The sequence below is a fragment of the Larus michahellis genome, chromosome W (genome assembly GCF_964199755.1).
Source record: "Larus michahellis chromosome W, bLarMic1.1, whole genome shotgun sequence".
NCBI classification, from domain to species: domain Eukaryota; kingdom Metazoa; phylum Chordata; class Aves; order Charadriiformes; family Laridae; genus Larus; species Larus michahellis.
The window spans coordinates 25,699,442-25,724,080 of NC_133929.1; the positions used below are offsets into that span (position 1 = coordinate 25,699,442).

At 39.5% G+C, this 24,639-nt stretch overlaps 1 protein-coding gene across 1 annotated transcript in view; it reads right to left on the minus strand.

Moving 5' to 3' along the window:
• Positions 1-5,016: 5,016 nt before the first annotated feature.
• LOC141735570 (protein fem-1 homolog C-like) overlaps positions 5,017-24,639 on the minus strand; it is a 30,416-nt gene continuing 10,793 nt past the window's right edge. Inside the window, exon 3 of the mRNA XM_074568581.1 lies at positions 5,017-10,811. Coding sequence (XP_074424682.1) covers positions 9,502-10,811 — 1,310 coding nt within the window. The 3' untranslated portion in view covers positions 5,017-9,501. The remainder of the gene's footprint in view (positions 10,812-24,639) is intronic.

A 24,639-nucleotide genomic window follows, 5' to 3' on the forward strand; every position in this document is an offset into this window, starting at 1 on the left:
ACCCAACCTCTTTATATGTCTGTAGCTATGCTGAGCTGCACTCATCAAGGGAGGACCAGAATAGGATCTAAACCTGAGATCACAGCCCTTATACTGGGGCTCTGTACAAACCTCATAGCAAGCAACAGACACTTGTCACAAAGGCCTTTACAAATAGGAAAACGAGGCACTAAAAGACGATGCATCTATCCTAAGTCCGTGACAGGGCACAGAAAGGACAGTGGATCTGCTCTAGCCCTGTAATACTTTTACTACTCAGCTGTCAGTGTAATTGTCTAACATAGATTTTGATTTCCCAGTCAAATCCTGGGGCCAACAGATTTGTACTTGAAACATATTCGCTCTTTCTGTGCAGAATGGTAACATTATACATTCAGATTTTTTCAGGCACTCAGTGCTAGACAAATTTGACAAATTAATTGATTTAACTTCCTGCTCCACATGCAACACACAACCAATTCACATGTGCAGAAACCCCAGCATAACTAGTAATTTAGTTTTGTGGTTATTAGGTTTTGTGATTAAAGCTCATCTGCATACCCACAAAGGAGCTCAGAAAGACAATGACAGGAGAGGGAGCCCAAATAACATGCTCCCAGGCTCCTCCCAGGTGGCCATCAGCCCATCACAGACCCACCTCCAGAAGCCCAGAGGAGCACAGGGGCAACACCGCCAGCAGGAACTCAAATCCAGGACTCACAAGGAATTAATACCTTGCCCAGGCCCCTCCCAGGGCTGGCTCAGCAGAGCTATCAGCCCCACAGTCCAGGCGTGAAACCCATCACCATGAGTCATCGGGAGCAGCTTTATAGATCACCTTTCCAACTAAGGGACCCGCTGACTAGGGGTGTGGGACACGCTATGGGATTCAGGGGAAAAGGAGTTTGGGATCACACAGGACTTATGGGACATTTAGGGGAAGAAACAAAGGTGGGAAAAGGGAGGGGGTTAGGTGATTTGGGGAGGAAGAAGAGTGGGAAAACAGAGGGATAAGGGGATAAAAAGGGTCATTCGAGTGTAAACAGTTGGCTGGCCAGTATGCTTGTCTGGCTATGCCCTGCGCCTGATCAGCACAGTCTGTCCCATCTTATTAAATTCCTTTCTAACTCTTTCCTGGGTGAGGGGCGCTCTATTCTGTGTGCATATGGGGGTCTGAATGCCACCAACTGGAGTCAGACCACAGGTCGGAGGGCCCACATGTCCCTGGTGCTGGCAACTGGAGCAAGTGCAGGTGTGCGAGCGAGCGTGATCAAGCCAGACTAGACAATAAATAAGTGAGGCAGCCTGGGAGCAAGGGGATAAGTGGGTCTCTAAGGACCAGCTCTAGATGTGAGAGCACCTGTGTGTCTTCTAAGGGTGAGAGCATGGGGGACATGCACAGGATCAGCTATAGGACCAGAGAAGTCCTGGCCAGCTGCATGTGGAGCAAGGCTGGGGCCTCAGGGGCTTGTACAGACAGGTGCCAGCAATGGGGCAGACCAAGATCCAGGGTCAGCTACTGGGCAGACTGAGTGCCTGAGCCTAGCCTCTGGAGGAATCTACCTTGAACATGAGTGTGTGTATGTGTATATTCTCACTTGCAGACTTCCATCCTGCTCAGCCAGAGTGCTGTCTGTGTGTGTGAGTGCTCTGAGTGTCTGTGATCAGACAGATCATAGGGGATGTGAGCCTTCCCCTCTACTCAACGCTGGTGAGGCCTCACCTGCAGTCCTGTGTCCAGTTCTGAGCTCCTTGGTACAAGAAAGACATAGATATACTGGAGGGAGCCCAACAAAGGGCCACAAAGATGATTAAGGGACTAGAGCATCTCTCTTACGAGGAAAGACTGAGACATCTAGGACTGTTTAGCTAAGAGAAGAGAAGGCTCAGGAGGCATCTTAATGTATACAAATACCTGAAGGGAGGCTGTAAAGACGACGGAGCCAGGCTCTCTTCAGTGGTGCCCAGTGATAGGACAAGAGACAACAGACACAAAGTGAAACACACGAGGTTCCATCTGAACATCAGTGTCCTGGTTTGAGCGACACAGGATTAATTTCTCTTTCAGTAATTTTACTTTTCAGTAAGGTCTCTTCTAATGCCTGGGAAAACTGCATTTTTAGAAGACTCTAGTGTCTGAATTTGTGAAAATATTAACTTTATAACCAGCTATGCTATGCAGGTTTCAAGGTCTCAGTGTTTTTGAGCTCGCCAGGTGCAGGGATGAGGAGGAGCAAGACCTCGGCAGTTGACTCAAGCTGGCCAACAGGATTCTTTCATACCATGAACATCACATTAAATATAAATTAGAAAGTTTGCTGAGGAGTTTCTCTCTCCTATGATGGCTGCAATCCTGAGAACTTTTTGACTTGGTGCCAAACCCCTGAGGCCTTCTCCTCCTCCTAAAGCCATATCACTCATGATGTACTTTAAAAAGGCAGAATATACTTTAAAAGGTAGAATCTCTCACTAAGAAAGAGCAGAGAGCTGTAAAAAGGTTACAAGGCCTTGTGAATCAGGACACTTTGTATAAACAATGCATGTCTTGCTAATGAATATACCCTTGAAGAAGAACAGAAGACTGATAACAAGGGAACATTCCACCACAGAAGGCACAGAAACTGGCTGAAAACCGGACAGCTGCTGGAAGAAGAATAAAGTCAACAAAGATCTGCAGTAACTGGGGGAAAGGTAAAGGCAGCAGTGGAAGATTGCAACCACCGACTCAATTAGAGACTGAACAGAACTACCCCACACACACTGTACTGGAGGATGCGCACATCAATTAAAGGACATTGTAGCTTTAAATGAAAGTGAGAGACTGTACTAACCAATAGAAATTGTTAAGATAAGGTACTAACCAATAATTATAATTAAGGGCGTGTGTTTCTGTGTTTTGAACCATATAAATATTCCAAGGAGGTTGTAAACTGGTGTGCTAGCTTTGTGGATTACCACCTAGCACCCATCTCTGTGCAGAAAAGATTTAAATAAATACCTCTGCTCTGTGTGTATATTGGCATCTTGCACACCGGGTAAATGACCCCGCTTTGGGGCAACACTCGAAGTGTCTGTCATTTGCTGTCCGCTGCTGGGAGTGCACAACTTCCTACTGATGTAATTGACTGAGTATAATCCTCGTATATTTTATATTGGTATTGGGATCAATATTGTTTCTTTAGTGTTAATGTTAATTAAATAGTTTATTCGATTAAATCTGTTTATATTTCAACCCTCGAATTTCCTTATTTTTTCCACGATTCCCCTTCCCGGGTGGGGAGGGGTCATTGGGTGAGAGAATAATTGTCTAAACGACAATAAATTGTTGTGGGTTCTTCAAACCATAGCAATCAGGAAACACTTTTTTCCTGTGAGGGTGACTGAGCAGTGGAAGGGGTTGCCCAGAAGGGTTGTGGAGTCTCCCTCTTTGGAGATATTCAAAAGCCATCTGGACATGGTCCTGGGCAACTAGCTCTATGTGGCTGTCCCGGTTCCGGCGGGGATAGGGTTAATTTTCACAAGGAGCCAAGACGGGACACAGTCGGGGGACCGGGGGGGACGGACGGCTGACCCAAACTAGTCGAACGGGTATTTGATGACTCGCCCAGTACATAGCCGGGGAGCTGGCCGGGGGAGGGGGCAGGAAATTGCCGCTTGGGAGTGGGCTGGGCTTCGGGTTCCGGTGTGTGAGCAGTGATACATTAGTCGTATTTTGTATATTCCTCTGTCAGCACTATTGTTGTTGGTTTCCTCTTTCCTTCGCCGTTCTCTTAAAGTGCCTTTATCTCAACCCAAGAGTTTTGCTCGGGGGGGGTGGGGGTGGGGGTGGGGGTGGGGAGCGAATAGACTGCCTGCTCTTCGGGCTGGGACAGGTACAACAGGGCTTCGGGCCAGATACAACAGCTTTTGAGAATTTTGAATATCCCGGGGATGTTCAAACTAGCATGTTCCTATTGTTATGTCTCCTGAATGTGTTTCAGGTCTTGTTTAGGGTTAAACAACTATTTAAGACTACCACATCACTGTCAGAAAGGGGCTGACTTGTTTGGCAGCTGATTACAACTAGCAGTGCAACATAAGGGCAGATGGGAGAGACAGAGTGGACAGCTGAGTTCACTGGGGGTGAAGGCAAGTCATCACAGCTGGAGAAACACTTCTGCACAAAGACAATTGGAGAGAGTTGGAAAATTAATCCCAGCTATGGACACAGATGATAGATTTTGCATAGGCATAGTTTATATAGCCAGCAGACACTTCTGGACTAAACATCAATCTTTATCTGCATCTGCAGAGAGATGAATAATGATGTGTTTCTTTCCAGTTCTTTTTTTCCTAATTAAGAGATTCTATATTTGATTCAGTAAGTCATCTATGCAACAATTATCTTACTGTGAGAGCTCTGCACCAATTTTCCCCATCCAGTGCCTCATCTTCTTGATGCTGGTTGTTACCAATTAAGAATAAATCTAAATAAACTCTGAAATGAAGTGTACACTGCCTTTTAAGCATGACTACTGTGCATAACTATAAAAATCTCAAAATTCTGATGGCAATGATCTACAGAACAGAAGACTTTTGAAGACCTCTTTAATAAGGATCTTGCCATAATTCTCTCATCCTTGGAGTATTTTTTTCTCTTTTTAAATTATGGAAGCAATAGGGAAGAGACTTCAAAAGCTATAAAAAAATTAATTTGTGCAACTTTCCTGGAAAAGTGTCTGTTGCTTATTTATTACAAGATCTTGCTAGTTACTTTTTTTGTGCTATAAACAAACACTACTATGTTTTAACAGAGTTAATAGCATGACCAACTGCATATTCTAGAAAAACTGTGAATCAGAATTCAAATGTTTGTCTGGATCATCATTTTATATTAAGAGAATGAAACATGACAGTCTGTTTAAAGCATAATAAGATCAAAGTCTAAAGCGGCAGCATTCACATTTAACTATTCATACTCAACTGAAAAAGAGATTTAGCAACCAGTATTACAGTAACCATAAATAAAACAGATATATAGACTCAGGTGTTATCCAAAACATATTTTTAATGTAATCTGCATTTGGAGCCTAAAGAGAGTAAGAGCAGAGAAATATATTTGTTATTCCTTTTTTTACATGATAATTGAAGCTAAATTAAAAAAGAAAATGCAGTATTTCAATACACATAATTGATATATTTGAATTTATAATTGAAATATTACAATTACATGGAATTTCCCTGCACAGGAAGTCTTTGTGATAGAATGGAAACAAATACAGAGTTAGTTAAAACCAAATAAACAATCACTTTTCATTCTGCTTACTGAGGGTTCAACAGTTACTTTCACACCCAAAGCAGAGATTTGAACAATGTAAAACAAACTATATTTAAGTCTAGTATGTCTCCATCATATTCCTCAAAGTTACTTTGAAGCATTAAATACCACTTCACTGTAGGCACAGAACACAGAAATTAGTGTTAAGTCTTTGTACTCGCATTTGTCAATATTTTAGAGTATAGCAGGCATTCCACTCTGTAATTCAAAGCATGAGGAAGCTATTTCAAGAGTAGTCTTGCCACTATTAACTTGCAGTTGATGTAAAACTAAGAAGAGGCACATGTCTTTCCTATCAAGGTTTTTATCCTTTTTTAATCCTTTAGTAAGAATTTTGCTATAGCATTCCATTCCTTCTATAAGATAGTGTTTTATAAAAGAGGAGAGAGTTTAATTTCAACCAGTTTCAAAACAGTTGTTAAAAGAGAACTTTTGGTATTTAGGTAATATATAAAAATACCTCCTCTCTAAGGACTGTTGCAGAGTATACATGGAAAAAATTACCACACTGTTGCCTTGCATTTTAAAAAGTGTGCTTAACAATTAGAACCTCACAGAAGCCACAGGCAGCTGAAATCTTGTTACTGACATAAGCGATATAAAAATGGGAAAATAATTTTAGAATTTGGCAAGAACAGTGTTTTGGGGTGGGTATTTGGGGTGGTTTTTTGTTTTGTTTTTTTTGCTTGTTTGTTTTAAACCACAATACTTTTCATCTTCCTGGCTGAAGTATTTCAGTGGAAGCCCAAGAAGATAAGAAGGAAGAGTGCTTTGAGTATTTATTTAAAAAAATAAAAAAACAAATCCAACTTCAGAGGTCTCAACAAGCAAGGGGGTATCAGTATCCTTGTCTTTAAAAATACATACCTGCAAATTATTTAATCAATTTTTAAATCTATTTCACCTCCACAGGGCGTACAATTTTTTTTCCTCAATGTTCTCAATATCTTTATGGGTTGGCAGCTCTGAAAAAGTACTTTTAATCAGAAAAAAAAACAAATGGGAAGAACAGAAAAACAATGAGTTAATAATATGACAAAAAAGGATAACAGTTCTGTGTGTTCTGAGTGCTCTTTAGTTCCTTGTCCTTACTATAGTTTGTGTTCAGCTAGCAACACTATTGCATTTAGCATCAACATGTTTCACTAAAATAATCTTATTCCCATCTCTGAATGGGTAATAAGACTAAGAATTAAAAAGCAAACAAAACAAAAAAACCCCACCCTAGTCCAAAAAGTTGGTATCTATACTTAAGTGTAGACATTCCTGGTTTGAATTAGGGGCTTAGGGGGCAAAACTGCTACTACCCATTAGCACTGGCCATAGTGGCACAGACATCTCAGACAGGGCCTTACCCTCCTTCCCAATCAGTAAATCCTTAACTAATCCTTAACACATTATCCAACATAGGCTCTGTACTGATTTCTTTTACAATGAAGCAAAAATTAAATGGGGGTAACATACACATACAGGGTTAAATAGAAAGTGGAATTAAATGCATCAACTTATCTATCTGGTCACCTGAGCTTGAATATCATCACAGTTAAGAATTCATCAGACAACCTCGTGACCTTGCAAAATTAAATTCTGAATATAGGTGATAGTCTTTAGGATTGATGTGTATTGGTAGATATTTAGACAGAATTACATACAGTAAATCAGCACTTCATAAGTTAAAAACAAACAGAAAACCCCAAACAAGTAGCTAACAATAAGCCCTGTTAGGCCTGGCATTTTTCACTCAATTTACACATTTTTATGCTTTCTCTTCTGGGGTGTTTTCCATTCAAAACTTTGTTAACAATAGCAGCACATACTACCATAATTTTTTAGTTCTATTTCTGGACTAATAATCTCTAAGTAACTAATTTTAAACAGAATATTATACAGTTATAAAGACAAATTCAAATCACGAACACTAAAGAGCAGTACAGATTCCAGAGTATAAAATGGTGATCTAAAAATCCCTTTCTCTGTTACCTATAGAAAGAAGACTATTTTTTATTACTTGAAGTATAATGCTTTTTATGGCTTGAATTATAATGTGGATCGTTTCTAGTGTGGTATGATTTGTTGATTAACCCAACTTACAGAGTAGTAGAGAAGCATATCAAAAATAAGAAATGCAAAATAAAACCACTTGTTCTCACAACTGACAACTTGGGTGGCATGTAGTTTAATCAGAAAAAAAATCAGCCAGTTTAATAGAAGGTTTACTGCTGCACATTTGCAAGAGAAACAAATAGGATTTCCTTATACTCAGAATTTCATACAATATAGGTATGCCATGGGGCAAAGAGGTGAAAGCTGTTTCTAAATAAGAGTTTGAAAGTGGCAATATACAAACAGCACTACTTTCAACATATCTTTGTTTAAAAGTATCCTAATATTTTCCCCAAGAATGGCTAAGCTTGTCTCCACGCTGTACACTAAGAGAAAACTTGAAACAGCCAAGAAGCAAGGATGAACTTTTTTTTTATATATAGATACTCTTTTATACTCTCAAGACATTCTTCATCAACTTAATTCACAAAAAAATACTCCGACATCAAATTTAAAAAAACCCTCCTAAATATTTTTTTTCCTTTATCTACTTAATTTGGCTTTTAAATATCTCTATCACAAATAAAAGTATAAATCAACTTGTTGAGTTTCTGGAGCAAGAAACCCATTTACTGCCCATCACTGAAATGAAACATCAAGTCAACAATATCCAATATGCTAGAATACTAAATTTGCAGGTAAACTGTATTCTACTCAACACAAATTAATTTCACTTAGACATTTGCAGGGCTAATGTGCCATAATAAATTCTACTATTAATCAACAGTAAAGTGCTGAATTATATTAAATACCTGAATCTCACTCTCCTTTATGAAATTCTTTTATAGATTTCTTATCAAGTCAAGAGAGTCCTTCCTGTTGTAAAAGTTAAGCTATTATGTAAATATTATAAAAATAGGTAAGTTTAATTAGGAGCTATATATACACAACAGAACTTCCGCTTTTTCTTTAAGTACAGCTGACAGACAACAGAGATGGAAAAAAACATGCATTTTTAAAGATATTTAAAATGAAGAAGAGGAGACACTGCTATAGAATTTCTATTATTCTGACATATGGCCATTTCTATGTTATAATGATACTGATGATGCCTATATTTCTGGACTGATAAGCATCACACCACCAACGTGCTTTAGTTTCTTTTGTAGCTAAAGAAGTTGATTTGTAAATTTAAACTATGGCATACATTTCATCTATTTCTCATTAGAGCATATCATTAAGTTTGAGGTTCAACTTTGAACAAACTTTACATCTAGTCACATAACCAACACAAGCAAGACATTAGAGCAAAAGGGAAGCTGTCAGTTGTACATGATGAGGATTCTTCCCCTAACTGCATGATGTGAGAGAACGATTATCAGATTAAAAGTTCAAGTGGATTACCATGAGAACAAGAGAGATTTTTTTCTCACAATTTAGCACAGAGTTCCAGAGGTTCAAGAGGAAAGCAACCTCAGTTACTGCTAGAACAAAAAAGTTAAACTCCAGTTCAGAAAGGTGATATGTAGCTCCAAAATTTGTCATGCTATGAAGGCAGCGTCCTCAAAAAGAACTCCAAACAAAACTGCAAATTAAAATGTGCATTTAAGTTGAAAGTGGCCAACTGCTGCATAGAAATATGTTCACACATGACAGTCACATTTAAGTCAGTGCATAGAGAAGATAAAAAGCACTTATGGTAGTTGCAAATGTTAACAAGTCTATACAACTTGCACAGTTTAACAAGTCCATAGAAAAAGAACAGAGTAAGAGTAGAAATGCTCAAGCAAAACCAAAAAAGATGACCCTCCAACTGTATAAAATCCACACAACAGTTGTAATAAAAAGACATCAGTGGAAAATATTCAACTCAGTCCTAAACACCCAACAGGCAAATAAGACCAGAATAGACAAGCCTTTGGCAAACAATTTTAAGAGTCTAAATATGGCACTACATTTCTAAATAATCCACAAAATATAATATATGACATATTCAAATATTGGTTAACCAACTCTGCAGATGCGATGCTAACAACGCTTTAGCCAATGAGAGCAAGATGGAGCAAACTAAGGGAATACTGGTATATCACAACAGTGCTCAAGAAAAACATTGCACCAAGTCATGCTTCAACAACAGCACTCTGGGATGGGACTGCACACTATTATCTATGGAGAAAAACAAATTTCTCTAGTTTTTCAGGGATGTGCCCTGCATAGCATATGTTATGATTCACTATAACACGAGCAGCAAGACACTGCAATGTAGTATGATTTATAGGCTGGATTAAGTTTTTTGCTATTTTCTTCTCATCCAGCAAATCACTAGCAGTTTGTTTATACGAGTTTGTGGCATCGAAGTGTGAACCTGACTTGATAAGAAAATTCATGATGCCTGGATGGTTGTTTAGTGCAGCAATATGTAAAGGACTGTTGTTATCAGAGTCTCTGACATTTATATTAGCACCACATTCCACCAGGATAGCAGTAACTTGTAGAGAGGGGAATTTACAAACTGGGTAGCGACCCACACATGTAGTATTCTTGTCAGCAGCAAGGTGAAGTGGACTAAAATTATTCTTCCCTCTAGGCTGAAGTTTAAGAAACTTGTAAATAGTCTGTTTCTTAAAATGTTCCTGTTCTGAGCTGCAAGGTACTTTTTCCAACAAGCAAATTAAATGCAAAATGATAGAAAGGGCTTTGTTCATCTGTATTGGATCAGGAGGGCACTGCATTTGTTTCATGGCCCGTTCTATTTCAAGAACACTTTTGCACAGTATACCCATGAGATCATCAAATGTAACAGTAGTGCCTAGCAGGCCTTTTGCCCTGTCCTGCAGCATGAAGGAGAAGAGTTCAGCAAATGATAGTAAACTGCTGGCTGTCATAGGGCTCAGTGGATCTAGATTGCTCTGCTGCATGTCCAAAGCATATTTCCATAAGTTGATGCATCGCTTAAAGTTTCCAGAGTCTGCATAGACAGCACCTCTATATCTAATATAGTAGGATGTATCTGGGTGAGAAGGACCAAGAATACGTTCTCTAATTAATAGTGCTTGCATTCTCATCTCATCAGGGTCTGCAATAAGATTTTCTAGCTCTTCTGAGCTGTTTACCTCTTTAGCATAACCATAGGCCATAATTAGCATTTGTGGCACAGGTTTGTTCAGAATACTAGTCCTATCACTGTATCTCATTTCCATAGCTCGCTTCCAGTATTTCAAAGCGCCAAGTAGATCTCTCTTTTTGTCCACGAATGTTGCTCCTAGAAGTTCCAAAGCATTTATACATTCTGTCTTACTGGTCTGTTCATGTTGGGTCAGAAAGTCCACAATATTTGCGTGGCCTGTCACACTGGCTGACAGAAGGGGAGTCATTCCATAGCCATCCTTTTCCATCTTAGCACAATACTTGAGAAGCATCTTCATGATCTCTAAACTTCCAGATTCTGCACAATCATGTAATGCAGTGTTTCCTAGCAAAAGAAGAAAAACAATTACATAAGCCATAATCAAATTACAGTCCAAATATCACCACAGTAATAGTTAAAAAAATAAAAATAAAATCTTTTTTGACATCTACAGACTATGAAAGGCTTAAATGACAAGTCAAAACATTCAAGACCTGATTAAAACATCAAGGCTACCAGGCAGTTATCCAAATCAAAATGCTTGACATTATTACCCAAAACAATTAAACAGATGTTAAGGATACTTATGTCTCATTATTCAAAACTTAAACCAGAATTCTCTATTACATGAGCAATTTTGTATTTGCTTTCAAATATAAAACAGAAACCTAAGCTTGCCATCTTAAGTGGTTATATCTTCCCTTCTTCCCTTGTCAAATTTCCTTCCTTTCTCCCTATCTCCATGCACAATAAAAAAATAACATCTGTATAAAAATTAAAGATGTGCTAACATTGGCCTCGCTCACCTCTACACTGTACCTCTTCCTCTCTCTTTCATCCAAAGTCTTTGATTAAAGTGTTCCAGGGTAATAATTGTACAGAAAGGCAAATACAACTCATCACAACAGGCTCTTCATCTCAGATGGGGCCTCAGAGACTGCCAGAATATTCCAAGGGACCTGCTTATTTTGTCAAGCCTATGTATACACACAGATAAACTATTCTTAGTACTTTATTAGGTCTTTATCCTGAAGTCCCACATTAACCCCTCTGCTCAGGATTCCCAAAAGCCAAAAAAACCCCAAACAAAAACAAACCACCAAACAATGCCTTCAACACACAACATGCAGTCATTTGTTTTATAAGTCCTATCATTTACATTAAGATTATTTCTCATCAAGAGAATGCGCAATGTCATGCTAAAGGCATTCAGGTGGCACTCAACACTATGTGGTGAAATTTCCAGCAAGGACTAGTGCCACCTGACTGAAAAAACATATTTGCAGCAAATGAAAAAAACCAAACATTGGACGCCATACTTAAATATTTAACTACTGTGCTTCAAGTAGAAGAAAGTTTTGCTTAAGATCATATATGAGTATTTCACTGGGGGAGACAGGAAGATGGATGGCCAATAACTCACCCCCTCCCCTCCAACATAATAAAGCCTCTTGTGTGGTTGATTGCTTTTAAAACTACACAATTTAAACCTAACTTTTTTTTCATGTATAATACAGATTCATTCATACCAACTTTTCAGCCTCCCACTACATTAACATGAAAATAATTAACAGCACACCCATGTAAGAATCCCACCCCTCCACCCCCCAATTAAAATGTCATACCACTAGCCTTGCAAACTCTGGTTTACTGGCCATCAGATCATCAGTATCTGTTACACTATCAGCAAGTTTCCACATTCTCAAGTGAGACCTCCTTTTCCAAGGATTCTGTACATTCATAGTCATCTGATTTGGTTTTTAAAAAGTTCAGAGGGAAAGTTTCCTAAAACTTCTTATTTGCATTTTTGGCAGGCTTTTTTCTATGCCAACATGATACTGATTTGCAGTGGGCTTTGCTGTTGTATTTCTAGATCTATAAAAGAACTGAAGTACGTAGGGAAACAAAGCAGTAGTCTTGAAATCTTCAGCTGATGTTTGGGAAAAGTGCATTTTTGTAGGTATACAGCCTCCTGATCTCAACAGCTTAGATTTACCATCCTACATTTTCTTAATGTATTCCTCCCTCCCCCAGGCTCTGATCTCTAGAATGTGCAGTTCACTCTTTATATTAGAGTGTTTAGCCAGTAAAAGTCAAATCAGTCCCTAAAGCATGTATGAGATTTGTCTTAAAAGCTGAACACTGCATTGAAATAAACTGAAAATAAGATGGAGGTAAAGGCTTTCCATTAAGAAATTCCTTCTGCCCAGAATGTATTGTTCATGCTGTCTTAAATAGGTTAAATTCAAATGCAAAAATATTTGAAGTTGGTACATGTATATATCTATCTACAAGAAAAAAAAAGACAGACTTGTATTTGTTAAATACATTTCAGAAACAGAAATTTTGTTCCTCGTTCTCATTCCAATTATAAGAATCTGAATTAAGTTTATGTAAATAATCTTGGTATCTTCTAGCTTTTGACTTCACAGCATTCTTATTTCCTTTTTAATGAGAAACTTGGTAAGGGGATATGAAGTCAAAGTTTGAAGAAAAAAAAGCAAAATTCAGAAATACCTGGTGAAACCATGACTGTCCTCTAAATTCAATACCTACTTGTCACCAGCAGAACCAGATGCTTTAGATCCACAATGCAAACCTCTATCCTATCTTTTAAGTTAGATTATCAAGTAGTAGCTTGCTTATATCTTCTGTAGATAAACACTAGTATGAGAACAAATGTATCCAAGAGTTTTGCGAATTTTAGTATACAGCAAAAGGATGTAGAAACTCAAGGTCTATTTAGATGAAAGTTTTCTAATGGGCACAGAACATTTTGCCACTGTTCTCCCAACCATCCCCTCCTCACTTTCTCTTCTAATCTTTCATTTCCTGAAACTTTAAATGTAAATTAATCTGCTGCTTCTTCCTCAAACTTGCTTGTGGACCATCAGAGGAAGAACTGACAGCACATTTCAAGACTTGCTTATTGCTTTCAATTCCAGTAATCAGAAAGACAGTAGTAAGGAGGAACAGTAGTTACTCAAGACAAACCAAGTCTCAATCCAAGCACACTGGATAATAAGAATTTAGTTACCACACTAGTCAATTTCATACCAAAGGTGTGCAAAAAGCTATTTTCAAAAGATTATGACTAAAGGTTAACAGTTTTTTACAATTATAGTAGAACAGGAGCTGTGATCACATTTTGTCCCCTCAAACAATTTTTAAGCGCAAGTTTCAAACATTAAAAAAAAACAACCACCAAACCCAGCCCACAAAACATTAGATTGTTTATTAACATACAGTGAGCATAACCTGCTAAATATTCTTTTTTCAATACATTTCTGAATAGCAGCCAACTATTTTACTATCACTTACAAAAAAAGTAAGCTGAGGAAGATACCCCACACAAAGTGGCACCCAAAATTATCTGTTAGATCAAGACTCATGAAACTAAAACCAGGTCTTAATAGGAAGTGATTTTCAGTCTCAAATACCCTAGGCAATCTTTGTCACTAATGGAGTGTTAAGTCAGTGACAGGAGCTTCACCTATAAACTGGTCTGGTCACACTACAGTTTCTACAGAAACCAACAAAATTTCCAATCACTGGAACAGATATTTTTCCAAATTTAGGTGGATTAAAAGTTTGGTTTGTCAACTGTACTTTATTAACTATAATTCCTTCTTTCCTTATTATGGAAAACTGTTCATACCTCCAGATTGACAAGCATGAGACTTATAAATTCCTAAGATGGAAAGAGATCAAAAGCAGACAAATACACAAAACCAGCTTGCCAATATACAGACACATTATAAAAGTCATCTTGCTGTGCTGGAGAAAGTCTAGTTAAAACTTAACTATAGCTGTCAAACCAGAAGTAAATACTGACTGGCTCCTCAGGCCATCTGCACTTCTGGAACACTCAGTGATAAAGCCAAAACCAGATCCATCTGGGTGTAGGATGAGCCATCAGTTAACATAGCCAGTTTAGGGTGTATTCAAGTCCATACTACCTCATTCACAGCAGAGCTCTGAAACACTAGAAAGGTCTTTTGGAGGGTGCCAATTCCAATGGCAATCTAGACATGGCCTGGGATGAAAAAGATTCAGAACTACAAATGTTTGCACCAATGTATATCAGAACCTTGTGTTAGCTGGGCAAATTTAACTTTATCATTTAAATTTCAAAATATTAGTGTGCGTACTTTAAGTTATACTTGAGGTGTTAGTTGATTTAAAAAATAAACCAAACAACTCTCAAAAATGTTTTATTACAGACCATACTGTACTTGTTAAAATACTAGAGTCATCCTTAGGTCACAACTATTTCATCTTTACATGTTATCATGCATAATTCTTTATTTTCTAACTTCAAGTCAATATTTTTAAGAGTCATAACATAAAAGCATATTAAAGACAAACAAATCAAAATGCACTAGTAACACCAAAGTTCTTACAAATGCTTCACAACTATTGATATACATCTTGCTAGCTTTGACAATAGGATCAATGGCAGCTATTCATATTATACACTGTAGATCCATCACTGCATAATGTAGCCCTTTACACTCTTTTCTCAGTTGACACATGTATACTATGACAAATAGTGCAAATTATATGATAGTGCAAAAATTAACACAAATTAAGTTTAGCCATTATCTGCATAAATTCAGGTACAAACCAAGAGTTTATATGTCATTAATTTACAATGCAGCTATGCAAAACAAGTGGAAATATTCCTAAACCACCAAGAATTTTCAGTACTCTCTCCACCTGGATCTCCTTCATTACGAGATTTGCTTTTTTATTAGTATTATAATTATTTACTCAAACAGTGGTTACTAATGGCATATCAGAAGTAGGGTAATTTTTTAGCTTTTTATATTGTAGTAGGCCTTGGAGACCACAATTATTTCAAGCAACGCACAAAATAATAAAGGAAAGTAATCACAACTAATTTTTAGTGGCTGCACCTCACTTCAGTTTGACTGGATGGAACAGCATCAGGAAGGAAATATTATAAGAATACAAGCTTCCATAAACTAAAAGGGGACATGGGCAGATAGATGGATATAGAGCTGCCAACTTAAAACAAAAAAACCCCAACCAATGCATTACCCAACAAAACACACACATACATAAAACCCAGTCTTAAGAAATAACAAGAATTCCAGCCATCTATCTAGCAATTATCAAGTGTTAAATTTGAGGAAGAATTTAAGAGGACATGGCAGTTAGCCTTGATATCTAACTTAAGGTCTATGTTCCACTTCACCCATGAATTCAACTGTTCAAATATAAGGATGGCAAATCACAGAATTACAGAATGGTAGGGGTTGGAAGGGACCTTTGGAGATCATCTAGTCCAACCCCCCTGCCAAAGCAGGGTCACCTAGAGCAGGCTGCACAGGAACGCATCCAGGCACGTTTTGAATGTCTCCAGAGAAGGACACTCCACCACCTCTCTGGGCAGCCTGTTCCACTGCTCTGTCACCCTCAAAGTAAAGAAGTTTTTCCTCATGTTCAGATGGGATTACCTATGTTCCAGTTTGTACCCATTGCCCCTTGTCCTGTTGCTGGGCACCACTGAGAAGAGTTTGACCCCATCCTCCTGACACCCACCCTTTAGATATTTATAAACATTGATGAGGCCCCCTCTCAGTCATCTCTTCTCCAGGCTAAAAAGAGCCAGGTCTCTCAGCCTTTCCTCATAAGAGAGGTGCTCCAGTCCCTTGATCATCTTTGTAGCCCTCTGCTGGACTCTCTCCAGCAGTTCCTTGTCTTTCTTGAACTGGGGAGCCCAGAACTGGACACAGTACTCCAGATGTGGCCTCACCAGTGCAGAGTAGAGGGGGAGGATGACCTCCCCCGACCTGCTGGCCACACTCTTTTTAATGCACCCCAGGATGCCATTGGCCTTCTTGGCCACAAGGGCACATTGCTGGCTCATGGTCAACTTGTTGTCCACCAGGACTCCCAGGTCTCTCTTCTACAGAACTGCTTTCCAGCAGGTCAGCCCCCAACCTGTGCTGGTGTATGGAGTTATTCTTCCCCAGGTGCAGGACCCTACACTTGCCCTTGTTGAACTTCATTAGGTTTCTCTTCGCCCAACTCTCTAGCCTGTCCAGGTCTCGCTGAATGGCAGCACAGCCTTCTGGTGTGTCAGCCACCCCTCCCAGTTTTGTGTCATCAGCAAACTTGCTGAGGGTACACTCTGTCCCCTCATCCAGGTCATTGATGAATATATTCATCAAGACCGGACCCAGTACTGACCCCTGGGGAACACAACTAGTTACAGGCCTCCAACTAGACTCTGTGCCCCTAATCACGACCCTCCGAGCTCTGTCTTTCAACCAGTTCTCAATCCACCTCCCTGTCCACTCATCTAACCCACACTTCCTAAGCTTACCTATCAGGATGTTATGGGAGACTCTGTAAAAAACCTTGTTGAAGTCAAGGTAGACAACGTCCACTGCTCTCCCCTCATCCACCCAGCCAGTCATGCCATCATAGAAGGCTATCAGGTTGGTCAAGCATGATTTCCCCTTGGTGAATCCATGTTGACCACTACCGATGACCTTCTTTTCTTCCACATGCTTAGAGATGATATCCAGGATGAGCTTTTCCATCACCTTTCCAGGGATGGAGGTGAGGCTGACTGGCCTGTAGTTTCCCGGGTCCTCCTTCTTGCCCTTTTTGAAGACTGGCATGACATTAGCTTTCCTCCAGTCCTCAGGCACCTCTCCTGTTCTCCATGACCTTTCAAAGATGATGGAGAGTAGCTTCGCAATAACATCTGCCAGCTCCCTCAGCACTCACAGGTGCATCCCATCAGGGCCCATGGATTTGTGGGTATCAAGTTTGCCTAAATGATCTCTCTAACCTGATCCTCCTTGACCAAGGGAAAGGCTTCCTTTCTCCAGACTCTTCTCTCTTACCTCCAGGGTCTGGGATTCCTGAGGGCAAGCCTTAGCTGTAAAGACTGAAGCAAAGAAGGCATTCAGTAACTCCACCTTCTCTGCATCCTCTGTCACCAGGGCACCTACCTCATTTAGCAGCAGGCCCACATTTTCCCTAGTCTTCCTTTTTCTACTGATGTACTTGAAGAAGCCCTTCTTATTGTCCTTGACATCCCTTGCCAGGTTTAATTCCAAGTAGGCCTTAGCCTTCCTCATTGCATTCCTGCATACTCTGACAACGTTCCTATGCTCCTCCCAAGTGGCCAGTCCCTTTCTCCACATTCTGTAAACTTCCTTCCTCCATCTGAGTTGCTCCTTTCTTGCTCATCCATGCAGGTTTTCTGCATCCTTTGCCTGATTTCTTGCTCCTAGGGATGCACCGATCTTGAGCAATATTCAAGTGGTGCTTGAATATTAACCAGCTTTCTTGCACCCCATTTCCTTCTAGAGCTTTAGCCCATGGGATTCCTCCAGGTAGGTATTTGAAGAGGCCAAAGTCAGCTCTCCTGAAGTCCAGGGTTGTAATTCTACTTATTGCCCTGCTTCTTCCATGTGGGATCGTTAACTCCACCATCTCATGGTCACTGCAGCCAAAGCTACCCGCAACCTTCACATCCCCAACTAGTCCTTCTTTGTTAGTACAAGGTCCAGCAGCGCACCTCTCCTCGTTGGCTCCTCTACCACCTGTGTCAAAATGTTATCATCAGTGCTCTGCAGAAACCTCCGGGACTGCTCGTGCCTGGCTGTGTTGTCTTCCCAGCAAATGTCAGGGTGATTGAAGTCCCCCACGACAACCAGGGCCTGTGATCGTGAGGCTATTTCCAGCTGTCTGTAGAAGGCCTCATCGACTTCTTCTTCCTGATCTAGTGGTCTCTAGTAAACACCCACGACAATGTCTCCCATATTAGCCTGCCCCTTAATTCTTACCCATAAGCTCTCAACACATTCTTCATCCACCCCTAGACAGAGCTTGATACATTCCAGTTGCACTCTTGCATAGAGAGCAACTCCACCACCTCACCCCACTGGCCTGTCTTCCTAAAAAGGACATAGCCATCCATGACAACATTCCAGTCCTGTGAGCTATCCCATCACATCTCTGTAATTGCAATGAGATCATGGTCCTGTGACTACACACAGATCCCTAGTTCTTCCTGTTTATTCCCCATGTTGCGTGCATTGGTATACGAGTATTTCAGAGAGGAAGTCGAGCATGCAGGTTTCCCTGGAGGGGAGCAAGAGGATCCACTATAGCCATTCATACCCTTGAGGCGGCTGGCCTTCTGATTATCATTTTGGGAGTCAGCTAAGGAACATTTATCACTGCTCTGTTTGGCCTGGCTTATTCCCCAGTTGGATGCGATGGTGTGAGCATTGCCATTGTGGACCCCGAGTCCTTCAGTTTAAAGCTCGCCTCACCAAGTTGGCCAGCCTGTTGCCAAAGATTCCCTTGCCTCTTCTAGACAGGTGGATTCTATCCCTCTCTAACAGGTTATAGTCAGCAAAGCATGTCCTGTTGTCATAAAAGCCAAAACCCTCGCGACAGCACCAGGCGCATAGCCAGAAGTTGATATGCAGTATCTGTTCATTTCTGGCTGCTCCCTTTCCTCTAACTGGTAAAATGGAGAAAACGATAACTTGGTCACCAATTTTTTTTTTTTTTTATTGTCTTCCTTAATTCTGCCCAGGTTCTGGCTTGCAGTGTCATTCATGCCCACAAGAAAGAATAAGAGTGGATAGTAGTCCGTGCTCTTGACGTTGCAGCACCCTCTTGGCAATGTCTAGGATCTTAGCTCCCAGAAAGCAGCATACCTCACATGCCTCCCTGTCAGGTTGGCAGATGGGCACCTCAGTGCCCTTTAAAAGAAAGTCACCCACTACTAGCACTCGTCGTTTCTTTTTACAGTATCCACTGTGTGCTGCTGGTACAGTTTCCCCTTGCAGGTCTTGCTCATGGGCAGCTATATCTGTTAAAGCTTCATATCTTTTTATGGTTGTGATGCTGGAGGGTGGAGACTGAAGTGGAGTCCTGCTTTTGTGGGTCACCAGGGTCATCATCATCCTCAGTGGTGTCCACTACAGGAACATGGTTATGAAACCACCTATCTATCTCAATCTCGGCTCCTCTAATACTGCGCAGCCATTTAACTGTTTCCTGCAACTTGGCTACTTGACGTAACAGATCATCAAGCTGTGCAAACCTATGCAGGTACTGTTATCCACTTCATAAATACTATATTGCCTATAGTAACAGGAATAAACAGTGCCTGAACACTATCTATGCAATCCACTATGCCTATCCACTGTCTGGGCTCCCCGGTTCAAGAAGGACAGGGAACTGCTGGAGAGGGTGCAGCAGAGAGTTACCAAGATGATTAGGGGACTGGAACACCTCTCTTATGAAGAAAGGCTGAGGGATTTGGGTCTCTTCAGTCTGGAAAAAAGACGGCTGAGGGGGGATCTTATCAATGCTTATAAATACTTAAAGGGTGGGTGTCAGGAGGATGGGGCCAGGATCTTTTCAGTGGTGCCCGGGGACGGAACAAGAGGTAACGGGCACAAACTTGAGCATAGAAAGTTCCACCTAAACATGAGGAGGAACTTCTTTCCTTTGAGGGTGGCAGAGCCCTGGAACAGGCTGCCCAGAGAGGTGGAGTCTCCATCTCTGGAGACATTCAAAGCCTGCCTGAACGCGTTCCTGTGCAACCTGCTCTAGGTGACCCTGCTCTGGCAGGGGGGTTGGACCAGATGATCTCCAGAGGTCCCTTCCAACCCTATGATTCTATGATTCTATGAATTCTACAGTCAATCCAATTTTTGTAATAAATTATTTCTTTAGTAAGAAATTAAAGTCAACATTATATCTACTGCTGTATTAAAGAGGAAATAGATTGAAAAGAATCAGACACCCTTTGAAAGCCATTTTCTTTGATAAGCAGCTAAGAAAAACACATACAGAGATATTGAACAAATTTTTTAAGTGTTCTTTAATTTAAGGATGATTATTTCAAAGCAGAATTCATTAAATTTTCTTAATCCATTTCTAATTCTTAAGTGACTTGCTGGAATTCGATCACATGTAGAAGCTAGCTAATATTACAACAGCATGAGAAAATTCTCATTCTTGCACAAGAACAAAATTGGACTGGAAATATTATGCTAGTCATAGCACTTCGCTGATAGAGAAGGTATTGTTATATTGCAGTATATTGCATTGTTAATACTGTTTTCTATCTAAATAAAACTCTACTATTCGTACTACCTAATAATGTTCTGTAATTAAAAACAAAATGGAATAATCCAAATCTCACAAAGACACATTAGGGAAAAAAATATGTTAAACTGATGTCATAGTTTCATGTTTCATTCTTTCATTATAGTCCTACTTTAACAGAGGTAGTATGAACATTACACAAATGCTTCATGTATCACAGAACTAATTCCCTAACTATTGAGTCTTACCAAAAAAAAAAAAAAAGGCAGCTCATCTAGCAAGGTGTGTCTAATGAGGTTGTGCCTTTCTATGTCAGAAGCAAATTATTCTTAAAATAGGCTGTCAGTTTGTGACATGGGGGAGGAAAGAAAATGAAGCAGTGACACAAAGTGATTTGGCTTGATTTACAACAAATATTAACTACATCCACTTCCTAAAATTTGCAAAATGCTTAATCAAATTTCTGAATAGCAAAACTTTTTAATTTAAAATTTTATTTTTTAAAATATAATAGCAGTGTGATATCATACCAAAGATCTCTTCCTGAAAATACACACTCAGCTGCTGAACTGTACACACCGGTCAATCCTTCAGATTAAATAATTTTTTCTTCGTATGTTTAAAATAACCCACATGTATATATTTTTGCAGCCTCACAGATGAAATTAATCACCTTCATAAAGTGGAGTTGTTCATAAAACACTGAAATTTTTAATTTATTTTTTTAAGCAGAGTACTTGAAGGAAATAAGTCCTCTAGCAGCTTTACTGATTTTTGAAAGAAATTATTGATACATACATACAAATATAGGCAGTGCAAAAGAAAACTGATTTACATCTCTACACTTAGTATATATGACAAAGGAAAATTAAAGGGATGCCTTCCTTTTAAAAATAAATTAAGTAAAAATTGCAAAGAACTGTTAACCGCAGCAAGTTGTTCCATATTCTGTAATGAAATAATTGTTCCCTTGGTCAGAAAATCACTTAATGATAACTCATATTATGAAGATTAATAATACAAAGTGGTAACAATGTATAAAATGTTGTGAAACATTTAATTTCAACAGGAACTATTTTTTGCATCTGAAATACAATAATTTATTCCTTTAAACTGTACCTTCTTTTGTTATTTTATTTATAGGCATTTGTACTAAAGTTCAGTTTCACATAACATCACACACAAAATATCTACAAATTGCAGTGCAGACCATTACGTAATATCATCCAAAAAGCATTTGCTTTCAGAGTTAAGCATATTTAACCACTTTCTGAAAGAGCTTAATATACAACAAAAAGTAATGAACATTTTGTCAATCACTGTACGACTGTTGAAAGCAGAACAAAAAAAAAACTGGGAAAACTTGTCTTATTTGACAACAGAACTAAATAAACGTGACCCTTTTCCCAAGTCAAAAGACTCCATGTTTACATCAAGAGTTGAAACTTTACCTTGAGGAAAGTCACATTACTTCAGTATAGATCAGAAAGTCCTTATGATGTGTAACAGAGCTCACAGTGATGACCACAGAAGGTTTATCCTAGGATCTCTTATGTTAGAGAAAGGACATTTCCGTTATGTGACCTTTATGATTAACCTTTGATGGGAAGAGTGGTAACTTCTACCACTACTTCTTCCCCTTCAGGGTACATATGCATTCCCCTGGTTACTCGGCATCAGACGTAATTATGTTGGATCACTGCAGCAGCTATAAAAAAAAGCCTGTTCACAAAGGCTGTTTATCATTACTCTTATCTTGATGGTTTGAGTTTTGATTTACATACCACAGCAAAAAAGAAAAATCAAGAGAATGGTTTACATGAATAATGTTAAGTTTTCATTGTCTAACTACTTTAAGTCATATGAAAGCACTTTGTATGTTTATACATACTTCAGCTAAAAAAATTTGACTCTGTTCCTCTTTAAAAGCATAGATTGCATTTTCAACTTCTTCCATCATTTCCCTGAACTTGTAAAAAAAACCAACAACAACAAAAAAATAAAGAAAAGAACAGAACACATCACAAGTTTAAAATATTCACCAGTAATTCAGCACCATCCAGAAACACAGATGCTTGCAGAGAATTCTGGAATGCATTTATTGTAGTGTACAAAAAAGCCTGCATTTCCATCTCGAATAGTCTTAAAAAAAGACTCTCATTTAGTCACAAGGTGTGATTTCACTGTAATTTAGCTAACTGGATACAAATCCCAGTATAAATGTTTATTTCAGTTAATGAAGAGTAAGCTTCAACTGATTCACAGAATAAAACAACCTTATCCTAAAGCGTTTCCACCTTTGTTGGGGTTTTTTCCAACAATATTTAAATTTATTTCAACAATATTTAAAAGACACTTAGATGTGTGTCCTGGTTTGAGCGACACAGGACTAATTTCTCTTCTAATGCTTGTGAAAACTGCATTTTTGGAAGACTCTAGTGTCTGAATTTGTGACAATATTTACTTTATAGCCAGCTAGGCTATGTGGGATTCAAGGTCTCAGTGTTTTCAAGCCTTGCCAGGTGCAGGGATGAGGAGGAGTGAGACCTGGGCACTTGACCCAGGCTGGCCAACAGGATTATTTCATACCATGAACATCACATTCGAAATAAAATAGAAAGTTTGCTGCGTAGTACTCACTCCCCCTTGATGTCTGCGACCCTGAGAACTTCATGCCCTGGTGTCAGACCCTTCCTCCCGAAGCCTTTGCGCTCGCAGTGTCCGACATTTGCTGTCCACTGTTGGCAGTGCACAGCTTCCTACTGATATAATTGGCTGAGTATAATTCTTGTATATTTTAAATTGGTATCGGTATCAATACTGGTTCTTTAGTATTATTAATGTTAAATATTTAGTCTTATCCTATTAAATCTATTTGTATTTCAACCCTTGTGTTTCCTTATCTTTCCCCGATTCCCCTTCCCAGGTGGGGAGGGGTCATCGGGTGATAGAATAATTGTCTAAATGACAATAAATTGCTGTTGATTCCTCAAACCATAAGAATGTGGCTCTTAGGGACACAGTTTAGTGGTAGACTTAGCAGTGTTCGGTTTACAGTTTGACTCGATGATCTTAAATGTCTTTTCCAACCTAAATGATTCTATGATTCTAAAAGAATTACAGTGACTTAAGAGCTCATTCAAATCTTTGGTTTACACTAGGCAGTATCAATCCAATTTAACCTATGGCTCCCTAATTTCTACAAAGTTGGGCCTACAAAGAAACATCAAAATAAATTTTTTTATATAGTCCTGTTAGCGTGCTTTAGTCATGTTCTGGACAAAGTAAAGTAAGACAGCTATCTAGAGAAGGCTTATTTTGCAATGGCAGAAACCTGGTTTAGAATGAGTGGTTCTAATCACAGGGGTTGGAAGGGACCTCTGGAGATCATCTAGTCCAACCCCCCTGCCAGAGCAGGGTCACCTAGAGCAGGTTGCACAGGAACGCATCCAGGCACGTTTTGAATGTCTCCAGAGAAGGACACTCCACCACCTCTCTGGGCAGCCTGTTCCACTGCTCTGTCACCCTCAAAGTAAAGAATGTTTTCCTCATGTTCAGATGGAACTTCCTGTGTTCCAGTTTGTGCCCGTTGCCCCTTGTCCTGTCACCAGGCATCACTGAGAAGAGTTTGACCCCATCCTCTTGACGCTCACCCTTTAGATATTTATAAGCATTGATGAGGCCCCCTCTCAGTCATCTCTTCTCCAGGCTAAAAAGAGCCAGGTCTCTCAGCCTTTCCTCATAAGAGAGGTGCTCCAGTCCCTTGATCATTTTTGTAGCTCTCTGCTGGACTCTCTCCAGCAGTTCCTTGTCTTTCTTGAACTGGGGAGCCCAGAACTGGACACAGTACTCCAGATGTGGCCTCACCAGGGCAGAGTAGAGGGGGAGGATGACCTCCCTCGACCTGCTTGCCACACTCTTCTTGATGCACCCCAGGAGACCACTGTCCTTCTTGGCCAATCAGCACAACTTCCCCATGGACAGAAAATTAACACATAAGTTCAACTACCTTGTCTTTAAAAAATAATAAGAAAAAAAACCTAAATTGATTATA